General features: G+C 37.1%; 1 protein-coding gene across 3 annotated transcripts in view; it reads right to left on the reverse strand.

Annotated features, from left to right (window-relative positions):
* Positions 1 to 412: 412 nt before the first annotated feature.
* Positions 413 to 14,469, reverse strand: part of CCDC50 (coiled-coil domain containing 50) — a 66,078-nt gene continuing 52,021 nt past the window's right edge. For 2 of the 3 annotated variants that reach the window (XM_060010938.1, XM_060010937.1), the window contains exons 10-12: positions 13,489 to 13,568; positions 8,586 to 8,692; positions 413 to 6,766 (exon numbers count right to left, since the gene is read on the reverse strand). In XM_060010938.1, the coding sequence (XP_059866921.1) occupies positions 6,747 to 6,766; positions 8,586 to 8,692; positions 13,489 to 13,568 (207 nt within the window). In that variant the 3' untranslated portion in view covers positions 413 to 6,746. The remainder of the gene's footprint in view (positions 6,767 to 8,585; positions 8,693 to 13,488; positions 13,569 to 14,469) is intronic. The other variant, XM_060010939.1, reaches the window with a different exon arrangement.

The following is a 14,469-nucleotide window of genomic DNA, read 5'->3' on the forward strand; positions in this document are numbered from 1 at the left end:
ATTATTAATGTCTATTTTTAACATCCATGGACTGCATGTGCGGTGCAGACTTGGTTTTTGGCCTCACGGAGCCTTTGATCATTCGGATTATTGTGTGAACATCCACTTACCTGTTTTTCTTTCAAATGCATCAACCAAGCCACCAATCACCTCACACAAAACAAAGCCACTTCTCTAATGGATTTTTTTTTTTTTCCTAACGGATTTGGACTTGGGAGTACTTGTTGAGAATGTTAATGTACTAGGAAGTATAGTATTATACATGGTTACAGTAACCAGAATAAGATAAAAAGCTACTGTTATTAAACAAAGATACATTAGGGTTAATTTTGTAAAGAAGAAAAAACAAATGAATATTCCCAGATCTTCCCAAGTCCTTGAATGTGGTAAAGAAAACATGAGACAGAGACCATTAACGTAATAAATGGATGACTGTATTAAGAGAAAAGGACAAGATTGGTGTTTGCCTCCATCCGTTCAGGAAAACAAGCACACGGACTTATACAATACTTTGGTTTAAAAATGATTCATAATATCAATGTTAAACCTGATATTGAAAGAATCCAATGGGTCACAAGGTGTAAAAAACGAACCACTGAAACACAAGCTTGCATAGATGAATGAATGAAGATGTATAACTGGCACTGAAGGGAGGCTTGAGCACTGGATTCTGAATGACGTTAGCACCTCAGTCGCCCAAGACACAAGAACGTCTCCAGCACCACATTTCTCACTTTCCCCAATGAGGTCATGAGCAGAAACCTGTGCTGTATGAAGGTGGATTGAAACAGACTGTTTCCATCAACTTCTTCCAGAAGCGTGCACACATACCCACTGGTACCCAACATCAGTCACCTTAAGGCATCCAGTGTCCCTCACAGTTTCACTTAATCTCTAGATAGGCATGTGATTTGAGGTGGCCTCCTTGTTTTCTGTCCTCAGACTGGCAACTCTATTCCATTAAGGTTCTGTTCAGTTCCATGAAGTAACTATTTCAAAGCTGCCTTTCCCTCTGGGGCTTGGCTACAAACTGATGAGCACTTGAGATAACATCTCACTTGTTTTTTAAACATCTACTTTCCAAATGTCAAAGGGCTTTCTTACCAAAGCATCCAAAACCTCTGGGCACTGTGCAGTTACCTCTTGCAAGAGGATACTTTTCCAAATTTTGAGACAAATGACAGCACCACCTCAAATTTCCTGAGCAACTTGATTTATATGAACAAACTCCTATACTTTATAATTCGGCACCTTTCAAAATACAGTAGTGTTGGGATGGATTCTTCTTAAGGAAAACCGCATTACAGAGAATTTTCATTTTGGAACATCATTTTTATATGCTATCATAATACTTCATGAACTAAATATTGGGTTGCCTTTAAGAGGCAAGCGAAAAATATAGCTATATCCGAGAAAGGGCATTTGGCTTTCAGTCTATGACAAAGCTGAAGGTATAGCCTACGGGGATTTCAGAGGCTAATTCAATAAGAAATTTTAGAAATTCTGATATCAAAAACCCTCTCACTAAATTTAGAAAGAGTTAGAAACTCTTTTAGCAATTATGGTCTGAAACTCAGTGCAACAAAAATTTATCCTAAGTATATGTATGATGTGTAATAGTATATTCTCTCAACTGTCTTCTCTTTGCTGTCCTTAATCCTTGCTCTTTTGTGAAGGAAATGTCACTTGACCCCTGTCTTTCAATTCTTCCATTCTTTCTATATGAAACTCAGCAATGAATCATGGGGCACTAAGTTACACAATTAGTTCTGTTCTTATCTGAAATGCCTTATGCTATGAAAAAGTTACTCAAGATGAGAGAAAAGTTTTCTAGTTTGCTGAGAATACACAAAAACATTTAAGTCTATTAGGAACATATATCTAGGCAGTGTTCACACATATTTAAGGGCAAAGAGAATGATTTTTAGGACCAGACATTTCCACAAATCAACATGATTACTTAGATGATTGTGTTAGTCTTTAGCATCAAATACAACCCTAAAACACACTCTGGTGTCTCCCCTACCATAGCAAAAGTTTCAGATTGATTTTCTCTTAAAAGTAATAAAATACAAACACTCTTCATATCAACAAATCTCCCATTTGAGTAAATGTCTCTGTTTTGTTTGGTTTTCTTTTTTTGTTAATGTATGCATTTTAATATATAAGAGTGTTGGTGAAATTCTTACAAAACGTAATGACTTCACACTGCATAAGAGAACCTTCGGAAATATCTTCTACACAGTAGCCATAGAAAAGGAGGACAGTCAACTCTCAATTATTTAGGAAGTGATCACCTGAAGAATCCGGTCAGGAAAGTCGCTCTCGCCTACTACTAGCCTTCTTGGTCATGCCATTCCTCATTCACAGATGGAGAGGCGATTTGAAATGGAATGACATACTTATCAGCGTGGACGTCACTCACAGCTTGGTGTGAGGATGTCCAAAGCTTCTGATGATGAGGATGTCTGGGGCTCACCTGTGAATTTTATATCTCAATGGAGAGTTGACAGTCGTTCACATATAGGAAATACAGTACACTGACCTTGGTCAGAATCAAACTAATTTAAGGCAATACTGCTCCTCACAGACATTGCTGGCATACAGTGCAGGTCTCCTAAGAAAAGTGACTGTAGAAGTGAGGATTTCCTACTTTACCCTTTCCTTCTTGATTTCTCTAGAAATAAATTCAGCATTTCTAATGAGAGTTAAATGGCAAGAGTAACAACAGCCTCAACTCTTCCCTTTAACAGTCTTATTATGTATCCTCAGGGATAAAAGAGACTCTTCCCAGAGAACGCTGGGTGACCCTGGGTGCCCCGTGCAGCATTATCAGGCCAGTCTCCAGTTTGCTTCTCCCTGCCCAGATGACCTACTACGGACTAGGGAGAAAAGAAGGATCCTATCACCAGTAAGATAAGCAGTTATGGCTTTAAGACTCACAGGCACCACCAGATAGGAGGAAAAATGGGATCATTTTATCTAACTTTTCTCTGACTCCAAGCAGTAAGCAATGGACAAAGTACTCCAAAAATGTTTTTGTCTTTGTTTCTTTTCCTTTTCGCTCAAAGAGCAGGTTTTGATTTCTGTATGCTTGTTTCTAAAAAGTCAGTATTATCAGAATATAGCACAGTATGTAACAGTGAAATCTACCTGAAGGATTCCCTTTTCCGTATTAACGTCCCCAACACAAACAGTGCTTTCCCAAAAGGGAAAAAAGCCTTTGAGTGCAAGTTCTATCTTGTTCTCAGTCCTTCAGAAAGCTGCTTACACAGGGGTCTTACGTCTTTATGTGGCTGAGGATATTACAGCCAATCACCACAGTTATCTTTCAAGGAGATCATCACTGAATAAAGGAATAATCTTGGTACTCCCCAACGTGATTTTTATATAAAGACAACACTCATTAAAAATCAAGGCCCTAGAGTGTTAACCACTTATGTGGTAAACTAAATGCACCATATTATACCAGGTGTTTCCAAAGAGCAATCTGGCACAAGACAAAATTCAGAGAACATTTGACAGTAGTAAAGAAAAATAATAATCAGTTGAAAGTTAATCAGTTTTATACTGAAAAGTCCCAAGATTGTGCGAAAGGTACGGACAATGTCTGCAACGGATTTATTCATGGTCCAGTCCCACTGTGGGCCACAGTACAGAAGAAAAGGGGAAAACAGGTCTGGTTCCTAATTTCCTCGTGAGTCCAGTGGAACACAGGCCCAAGTTCACGCATTATGGAATATGTTGATCTAGATCCAAGTGGCCACTGCCATTCTAAAAAGGTTTTCCTCCTGGGAGCATCTATCCGTATCTTTTCTAATTTAGATGTTTCTCTATGATCAAAAACCATATAGTCTTTCCTGCAGTTCATTAGTCTGCTGCTGGTTGTTGTAAAGTCACTTGGGAAATAGTAAGTCCAAGACTTTGTATGCAAAGTCACCTTCTAAAAATTGCAGTGTTATTTTAAAGCATGTGTAGCAACCGTCCAGTCTCCCAATAAAATTATGTCTAACAATGGTTAGACAGTAGAGTCACATTATTTTCAACTCAGAACATTTAATCTTACCCTTATCTAACCTTGCTTCCAGGCGATGACTTACAAAAAGTTAGGTTGCGGCAATGGGGTGTGCATGTCCAGTAGCCTTATGATAAGGTTCCGCAACGCACTGTGCTCATTCAGTGATACTGATGTTAATGAGACCTGGTCTCCACAGAACAGAGGTATGGAAACAGAGAGATTTTCTAAAGGCCAGAAGTATTAGTTTACATCACAACATTAAAGCATAATACATTGTGGGCTTAAAAATTAAACTGCATGTGTTCCAGCAGTAGGAACAGAAACAAAATAAATGCTTCCATATTTATATAAAAATGACAAAGTGAAAAGCAGAGAACACAGTGAAGAATGCCTGGCAGTTGGCAGTTTCTTAAAATACGATTGTTAGTTGCTTCTATAGTCTCAAAGATAACAATTACACTATTTGAATGAGAGTAAGAGGAATTCAACTGGTTGAATTTGATCTGTCTCCTTACTCACAGGGAAAGAATTATTCTGATACTCCTTAAAGTGTTTGCTTTACACAAAAAATTAAATTAAATTAAAATATTTAAAAATTCTAATCTTTTAAAAACCTTAAAAAAAACACAAATTTTCAATACAGATGCTGAATTTGTGTGTCACGAGGGAAATACCACCTTTGGTCACTCACTAAGACAGCTGAAACACTAACATCCTGGTCACGTGTTAACTCACCTGACATTTGTTTTGAGTAAAATATATCCAGTTAGCATTTTACAATAATAAATACGACTGGATGAAGTAATATATGAGAGGCAAGAGAAACGTAGAATTTGAAAAGAAGAACTGATCATTGTATGAGATAGAAAAATAAACATTTATAAAATAAAAATATGGCAAATGTTGCCCATTTGCCTGATTTTCAAGTAAAAATATACTGTTTTTTTTTCTTTAAAGCTACCATAAAAAACTTTTTAAAACATGAAGCAAAATCACAGGGCAGACAAAGAAAAATATAGCATTACTGTAAATCAACAGTACCTAAACTTTGGATATTGAAACCACCCTCTGGAATTTGATTTAAGGCTAGGGTCTCCGTTTGGTCTGCCCTTGCCTATTTAAATAAAGACTTTTTCTCATTCATTTCATCCTGGACATTCAAAGTCCTGTTATTCTTCCTTTCCCCAATTTTCTGAAATGACTACATCCTTAAGGGTTTTGTTTCTTTCTAGATTATCACTTTCCCAAAACTTAATTCTTAGATATCTTTTACTTAAGTTCACACAGTCCAAAAACTTTATGAAACTAAAGATCTTTCTCAAAATGAAAAACCCAAATCTGCTCTGAGAAACTAGTCTAAAAAGCTTCCTGAATATTGCCCAACTTTAAAGACTATCTCAAAAGATAAGGCAAACAGAAGCCAGAAAAGAATGGATTAACCGTTTTTCTCAAGTCACCCACAGATTTCTTTCCTAAACAAACATCACACTAAAATGCCAAAAACGTCAGATTCATACAATGAAAAATAACAGGAAGTCAGGCTGAAAGGATATTATTTATATATATAGCATGACTGATACTTATGTTAACTAACTAGTATGGGAAAAGAGGCATTTCCATGAGGTTAGAAGATGGAAAAAAATTCCATATTTCTTGAAGAGGGGTTTAAAGGTCTGGCACAAAAGGAATCCAATGCCCCTGTGTCATTAACAAATATGTAAAACCAAATAGTTGGATGAAGAACCCCTTTATCAACTTCATGCCCAATTAATCTACTTCTTGACAGATACACAAAATATTTTTGAGAGGTTGCCAACATATGCTGCTATGATCAATCTTACAGCTACAGAAAATGATGGCAGCACCATGTATAGAAACATCTTTCCAATTCCATTCCCTTCGGCTTTATAAGTAAATGTAAAGTAAGAGAAGGGATACAAAATTTTTCATTTTCAGTTTTTCGATTTTCAGTTGATTTTGCACAGACTTTAGTTAAAACTTCACAGAATTAAATTTTTGCTAGTAAATACTAATAGATGGTCCAATGCCCAGAGGCTTCAGAAAGCCTTGCTACTGAGGAGGCAATGGCAGCGACGGTGTTAGTGAACGACATCTAGGCCAATCTTCCCAGGAGGGCATGTAAGGATACGTAAAACCTCTACAGTCCTGGTAGTCTGTTACATATTTCAACTGTTCCAGGTTTTTGTGTTTTTTTTAATATTTTATGGTTGTGATTTTTTTTCTTTCCTTGAATAGTAAAAAGCAAATGTCTCTGTCTTTTAATATATCATACACTAATGAACCAAAAAAAAAGCTATTTCTTATATTCTTTTATTCTGCATTGCATCCAAACATTGTGTTACTTTGATCATTATCTCCACAAAATTCTAATTGCTAAATAAAGCCTATTCCCTAGATATCAATACTCCATACCTAACGAAAATGGCATTTTATAGAGCTCTTAGACACTATATATTGGCCAATATTCAGAAGCTAGATTTTCTTGTACTGCCCAATATTCAGAAGCTAGATTTTCTTGTACTGCCCACGTGATCAGGAATAACCAAAACATTTTAAATGAATGAAAATTATTTATGGTCTAAAAAACACTTGAGGATAAATCTGAGGAATACAAAATATAGGAGAAAAAAATAAGCATGGAATGCATTCTGTATCATCCAGTAATTTTGCTACAGTGAGTCCGTTTTCAAGGCAGGTTCCTAGGTTTTTACGGCTTATAATGGAAACCTGGAGAGAGAAGGAAAAAAGAAGAAAAACGATGAAGGAAAAATCTCTGAGACACTTTTTCTCCCTGCTCAGGTAAAATAATTTACCTATATTTATATGCATTTCAAGTGGTTCATATTTTGTTTGTTTTTGGTTGTAAGGATACAACTGGCTCTCCATATCTGCAGGTTCCCCATCCACCATGGACTGAAAATAGTCAGAAAAAAAATTTCCAGAAAGTTCCAAAAAGCAAAACTTGAATTTGCCATACGTTTGCAAGTATTTACAGAGCATTCGCACTGTATTACGTATTGGAAGTAATCTAGAGATGATTTACAGTTTAGGGGAGGACGCGTGGCAAATGCTATGCCATTTTATACAAGGGTCTTGAGTACCTGAGGATTCTGAGATCCTTGGGGGTCCTGGAGCCAATCTCCTGAAGATAACCAGGTTGAATTTACATTCAGAATCAATGTGTTATTTTAATATTATGTATCAAATGTATGTCAAGGACAGGAAGGCACCTCCTAAAAGTGATGCATGTATATAATTTGAGAAAGAACCTCATGAACTTCCTCCAGTTAAACAAGGGATGGTAAAAAGGCCACCAACCAATGGAAATTGTAGTGTATGGGTTGTTTTGATAATATTCAACTAATCTCATCTTTTAAGTAATGTTTTTTGTCTTAATGTCAACATTGGATGAATGACAGAATGATAGGGAAGCAGGAGAAGGAGAGCTTTTAAAAAAATACAAATGTCTGGCAAAACCTGCCCCCGGAAATTCTAGTTTAATTAGTCTAGAGTTGCACCTGTGCAATGGTATCTTGTAATCACCTCAGAAAAGAAAATTTAAGTAAGTTCGGGAAGGCAATCATTAGATTTGGGAAAGGATAATGAAAACATCACCTAATAAATCTTCAAAAACCGTAAAAAAAACCAAACTTCAAGTGATAAGACCTAATCTTTGTAAAGTCTGTTGCAATCTGCTTTCATATATTTTACTCATATAATCCTGACCATGCTGATACCATTAAAATCACCTCCATTTTTCGATGAGCAAATTAATATGAGAAACTACATTTTCCTCACTCATTTTATGACTGTCATAAAAATACATCTAAGGGAACGCATATGGTTAGTAGAGGAACTAGACCCGATTATTCCTTTCATTTTAAAGATCTGGTCCAACTTAGATCTCGTATTTTTTTCTCATGTTCTTTGTCCCATTTTTCTTCCATGTGATGTGTTTTGTGTGATGTGTGTATGTATGTGCGTATTTTAATCTAATTAAGAGAATCATGGGTAGATGAGAAACAAGAGCCAAGACAGGAAAAGCCCAGTAGATCTAAATGCGGGACACAGTCTCCCTTTAAGAATCTGATAAAAGCTATGAACGAACTCTCTCCGGACCCTTGAACAATGTGGGGTTTAGGGGTGCTGATTCTCTGCACAGTTGAAAATCCGTGTATAATTTATAGTTGGCCCTCTGTATACACATCTGCAGACTCAGCCAGTATGGATGGTGTAGTACTGTAATATTTATTACTGAAAAAAATCCATGTATAAATGAACCCCTGTGCAGTTCAAACCTGTGTTGTTCAAGCGTCGACTAACTGTACATAGAGAAGTCCTGTATTCAGCTTAAGGTGTTTGCTTTCTGTTTTTTAATCATTTTTGTTTGTTTTCCAAAAAATGAAGACTATTACAATGATCTTCCAAGAGGAAGAATAACTTATTTTTCCACTCTAGTGATCTATAAGACAGCATCTGGCTTTTCCACCACAGCATGAGGATTATTAAAACGGATCTGAAACCTGACCATATATATTTTTATTACCTTTATGAGAAGACTCTGACTTTGAGAAATGACGTGTGGAATTATGCTGGTTTGTAAAATGAGTGTAATCCAAATCCTCAGCCTCTGTCATGGTAGGTGGTAGTGGCCTGAAAAAAAGTTAGAATTTAAAGAGATACTCTAAGGAGTAATGACAACAATTCCACCTCTCACTGGATCTCTTGGCAAAGACATTTTCAGTAGAAATACAAAGCCAGAATATTTTAGAATCCTCATGTTAGTTCCTGGCCAGTTACATGACCTTGGATAAATTATTTAATCTTACTGTTCCTTTGTTCCGATGCACATAATTCAATGAAAACAAATATTTTCTGAACACCTAATATGTGTGAGGCATTGTGCTAAGGGCTAGAGAAACAAAGATTAATGTTATCACTGCTACTAATGAGAAGTATACTTTGTTTTGGTAGGTATTACGAAGAAAAAGAGAAAGAAAGGAAAGGATAGAAGGGAAGAAAGTAATTAGGGGAGAGAGGGAGGCAGGTAAGAAGGGAGGACAGAGAGGGGACGCTGGCCAACACAGAAAATTTAGAACAAAGTTCCTTACACCACTAGGTGGCAGAGTAGAACTTAAGAGAAGGAAAGGGCAGTGATACCAATTACATGTGCGACTTTTCATGTCAAAACAAGACAAACTGTAAAAATAAATTGGGAAACTTTTAATACTCCAAACTTTGTATTATTTTACTTATATAACATAAATTTTTACAGACATTTGGCACTGATAAAGATAGAACAAAATCTCTCCCTTTTTTTTGGTGGTTGTTTCCTAAAGGTATGCTCAACATTTGTGTTAAAGCATGGAACCAGATGAGGTTAAGACCTGCCAAATATACAGCCACGTTGTAGGATGCGTCGTGTAATTATATATGCAATATGGAAAGCATAAATATTTTGAAGTTTGGAAAGTTATGGTTGGTTTGGGTATAATGGGTTCTGTCACATAAGAATGAGGACAAGTGTTCAAATTTCTCACCCTGACCCAAGCAGTAGGTATCTCCCTGGGTAGTCAGTGTCTGGAAGAGGTCAGCATCGGATGTAAATGTGTATATATATTGAGGGCTATGCTATGGGCTCTACAGAGACAATCTCAACTTTCAGAATGAGTTTGCATGGTAGCTATCATCCACATATTTTAGAATTAGATTAGGTTAGATCAGGTAAGCGATCTAAGTTCACACAGTTGGTTAGTGGTAGAGCCAGGGCTCAAACTCAACTGGACTTCAAAACCAGTGCTCTTAACTACTATACTATGCTCTGCTACATAGGTGTGTATTTTTATCATTAGCATTATCTGCATTCAAGATTATACAAACACACACACACATACACACAAGCACACATACTCCTTATACTTTCAAATGGTACGTGGCATATGTTTTTATACTTTCTTACATTTTTATACACATATGATAAATATGAGTGTAACAAATAACGTGGCATTTTTCTTGTTTTTCTTTTTGAACCATTTGTTTACAAATATTAGAAATCAAATCAGTGTTTTCCTTTCATTATTCATGGATATTTATAACATTCGCCTTTAAAAAGTAACATAACACTTGGCAGGGACAGCTGAGACAAAGCAATCTGACTCCAGAATTAAGAAAGTTAATTAAAGAAGTAACTTAGGCTCAAGAAAACAGGATTGGTAATCAGGGTGGCAGGCTCTATTTTGTACTCTTTTTAATACCCTCATTAGGTGACTGGAAACTGGAGAAACACAAGCCAACTGGTACTGTCAAAAAAACTCTATGTTGGGCTTCCCTGGTGGCGCAGTGGTTGAGAGTCCGCCTGCCGATGAAGGGGACACGGCTTCGTGCCCTGGTCCGGGAGGATCCTACATGCCGCGGAGCGGCTGGGCCCGTGAGCCATGGCTGCTGAGCCTGCGCGTCCGGAGCCTGTGCTCCGCAATGGGAGAGGCCACAGTGGTGAGAGGCCCACGTACCGCAAAAAAACAAAAACAGTAAACTCTATGTTTATTGCCTCACCATCAACTCATCATCAAGGAAAGGGATGCTAAAGAGTGAAACAAAGTATAGGACACCAACGAGTTCTCTAGGATCCCCCCCTATAAGGATAAACAAATGAATCTAGAATGCCCTCAGTTCTCTTGGTGTGCTGTTTTGTTCAATATTTGATTACACGGAGAACAAATCTTGCCTTACTGCTTCCAGGGGTCCTACCAAACTATTTGTTACACTGGAGACAGTTACTTCAGTTAAGGGTATTCATATCCAAAGTTGGAAAAATCCTGTTAACTAATAGTTTGTTCTACAGTTTTTGATGTATTAGGATTACTTGTTTCCAACTGCTCGTATGAAATGATTTGTATCTTTAAGCTAATAGTGATAAAGCCAAATATGCTTCAGAATTCACTCAAAATTCATTTCTTTAAGAAGCCCGCCTAGACACCTAGACTAGTTTAAGTGTCTCCTTATGCTCTGCTAACAACCTGTATTTTTCATCCTTAGCATTTAACACAATCATAATAGTTATTTGTATAATTATCTGTTTAGGTTATAAATTTCATAAGAGCAGGAAACAACTTTTTTTGACTGCTGCTTACTTTAGCTCTGGACAATTTATTAGGGTGCTCAATAAATACTTGATAAATGAGGAAAGGGAGACAAATATATTTCATATTCATAAGAATACTGTAGGAACTAAATGAGATTTATAAAATCCTTAAGTTTTTCTAAGGGAAAAATGCAAAACTAAAATACCAAGTAGTATTATTAATATACAATCCTAGAGTTAAAACAATTTGGAACTTGGGTTGAAACTTTTTCCAATTACAAAGAATTGGAATTAACTCAGATTGCCTACTGGTTCTCTATTTTTTTAGACTAGAAATCTTATAATAGACAATGCAAATGACTTTTAACCATGACTGTTACACTTAAGTAAACGTCTTGAACTAGCAAGCTCCATGTTTCTCAACCCTTGAAACCATCTCTTTCTGTACAAATGGATAACTCAACTTCCACCATGATTAAATATGAAAGAGGAAACCGCAGACTCTAACCAGAAAGCATACCTTCTGGTATTAGTTGTATAAGATACCTATAATAAGATAATAGGCTTTAAGTTTTAACTATGAAAATATAGGTTTCATAAAATTCTTATTCATTTTTGTTTTGCCATATATAGTCTTTCTGCAAAAGCTATTTAAAGACAAACATTCCCCTTAATTCAATTCAGTTCTATTAGTCATAGGCCACTTCTCACTCATTTACAATAGCCATTTTTAACACAGGATCATTTGATTATTCATAATCAAATACATCAAATATTTTAAAGAGTACCTATTACATTCCAGAAACTTGTTTTCAACTTTAATAAATCCTTTAAATAGACATTCCAGACTGTTCTATCATAGGCTGTCAAAGTTATTCTAAAACAGCCCAAGGTGCCAAGGTGTTCTAAAAGGCCCAAGGACTTCGAAGACTGCAAAATTACTAACTCTAAAGATGATTTTAATTCCCTTCATTAAAAAAAGCATAATATGCCACACCTATTTACCTACTGAGAACAGTTTAGTTACTTCTTATTTTCCTTGGCTGTTGCAGGGATGTAAATAAAGCTGAAGTATGTAGTTCTAAAATTTGCTTTAAAAGGCATTTGGCATGTGCATAACTAAAAGCTGGAAGAGGAACCAATTTTATACAATTAGACAAACTACACTACTGTTGCCCTAAAAGCTTTACAACCTGATATAATTTTCTGAAACGTATTTATCTTCTGAAAGCCCATGGATTTAAAAGTAGAGTATGGCATTTTAAGGACACTATATTCTCTTCAAGGAAACAAGTCTCGTAGTTTAGTGTGAGCAATGAGTGGCAACAACAGTGTATACTTTTCAGTGTGATAAAATTTTTGTTTTAATAATTAATGAAGGGCTTCCCTGGTGGCGCAGTGGTTGAGAGTCTGCCTGCCGATGCAGAGGACACGGGTTCGTGCCCCGGTCCGGGAGGATCCCACATGCCGCAGAGCGGCTGGGCCCGTGAGCCATGGCCGCTGGGCCTGTGCGTCTGGAGCCTGTGCTCCGCAGCGGGAGAGGCCACAACAGTGAGAGGCCCGCGTACCGCAAAAAAAAAAAAAAAAAAAAAAATTAATGAATATATTATTAATAATCAGGACCAAAATACAAAGTTTCAATAATTTAGAGTTTTCAAAATATTAGATTTAGTGTTACTTTTGTCTTTTTCTATTTAATGCTCTCTCTTCCTCTTCCAATCAATTTCCCTTTGAAAATCAACAGAAAGAAATAAAGAAAAAATAAAGGTTGCTTCCCCAGAGACTTAAATGTTGAGAACCTGCAGTGGAAAAACAGCAGACGTTCCATAACCATGACCCAGGACTGCTTGAGAGAAGTCAGAAAGTATACATAGCATAGCCACAGCTATTTGATCTAGTGGGATTTAGAACAATCTGCAATGACTCAAATGAGTATTTGCCTAGGACGTTGAGACTCACAGAGAAATGAATTTAGGTGTATGTAAATGTCATGCACACACTAATGTGACCATGAAACTCAGAAAAAATTTAAAACCTGAGATTTTACTTAGGAAAATGGTTAATCTCATCCCTTCCTAGCTGAGGGCAGTCAATTCAGTGACTCCAGAGACAAGAACTTGGTCCTAACCAAAAGTACATCTTTCCTTCTATACCCCAGCTTCTGTAAAATTCTCTGATTTGCCTCGTTCAACCCAATTTAAAACTGAAAACAAAGCTTGAAAATAACCCTGCAAGACTTGATACCACCTTACAACTGCAGATTTCTGGATCTCCTTTCCAAGGAACAAACACTCTTTTCAGGCAGCCAACATCTCCTTACTCACCCCAAGATCAAGTTCCTCACTCCCTTTTTCAGGTGTCATCTTACCGTGCTGGCCTGTCATTCTTAGAATGGTGATGTTCATCACTCTCTCTTGACTTTGAGTGTGCTGATTTAGCTGTCTTGGGCTATGGGGAAAAAAAAGAAAAGAAAAACACACACACATACAGAAAACAGCAAACAAACAGAGAAAGATTAGATTTATTAATTATCTAAATGATATGAAACTCTCCTTTAGTAATTTCAGGTTACTTACATCCAGTTGAGCAACTTAAAATATTTTTAAATACAGCCACTCAGAGACAAAAAAATATATAATCATGAAAGTGTGTTGCAGGTTTTCAGTACAGCCAGATGAGTGGGCTAAACACACACAAACACGATCCCCCATAGAGATGCGCTTGGCCACCCATTATTAACAGAACAGCTGCACAGCAGCTGAGGAGAGCTATAACTGATCAGGACCCTATCACGCCTTCCAGGGACAGACGCCCCTCCCCCATATTCTCTGCCTTAGCTCCTCCCTGAAGTACCTAGGTAACAGTATCTGGTGCACATTTCCTGAGTGGTTTTACAGATGTGAAAACCCCCACCAAATGGAAGATGTTAACTACTTGATGACCATGAGCACACAGCCCCCAGGCCTTCTAAAAATGCTCTCCTGAAACCCACCGGGGAGTTCAGGCTTCTTGAGTACTAGCAGTCCCAGACTACTGGTAGGGGGCCTTACAGTAAACGCTGCGCTTTCCTTCCCCACAACCCAATGTCAGTAGAGTGGCTTTACTGCACATGGGTGAGCGGACCCAAGTTTGGTTCAATAACAGAACTGGCGGGACTCCCAGAGTCTGTGGAATCTAGCTTCATGCTCTTAAGCTTATTTCTGAACACCTGACTTAGGGATGGTAATTTTCAAGCTCAGAAACTAAGGCATATTCATGCCAACTTTTCCAGGAGAGAAACAATTCCAGCACCAGTTACAGAATCTAGAGATGACAGAAGTCCTGATACTGCTAGAAATGTGGTCTACCC

This window comes from Delphinus delphis, chromosome 4 (assembly GCF_949987515.2).
Source record: "Delphinus delphis chromosome 4, mDelDel1.2, whole genome shotgun sequence".
Taxonomy (NCBI): Eukaryota; Metazoa; Chordata; class Mammalia; order Artiodactyla; family Delphinidae; genus Delphinus; species Delphinus delphis.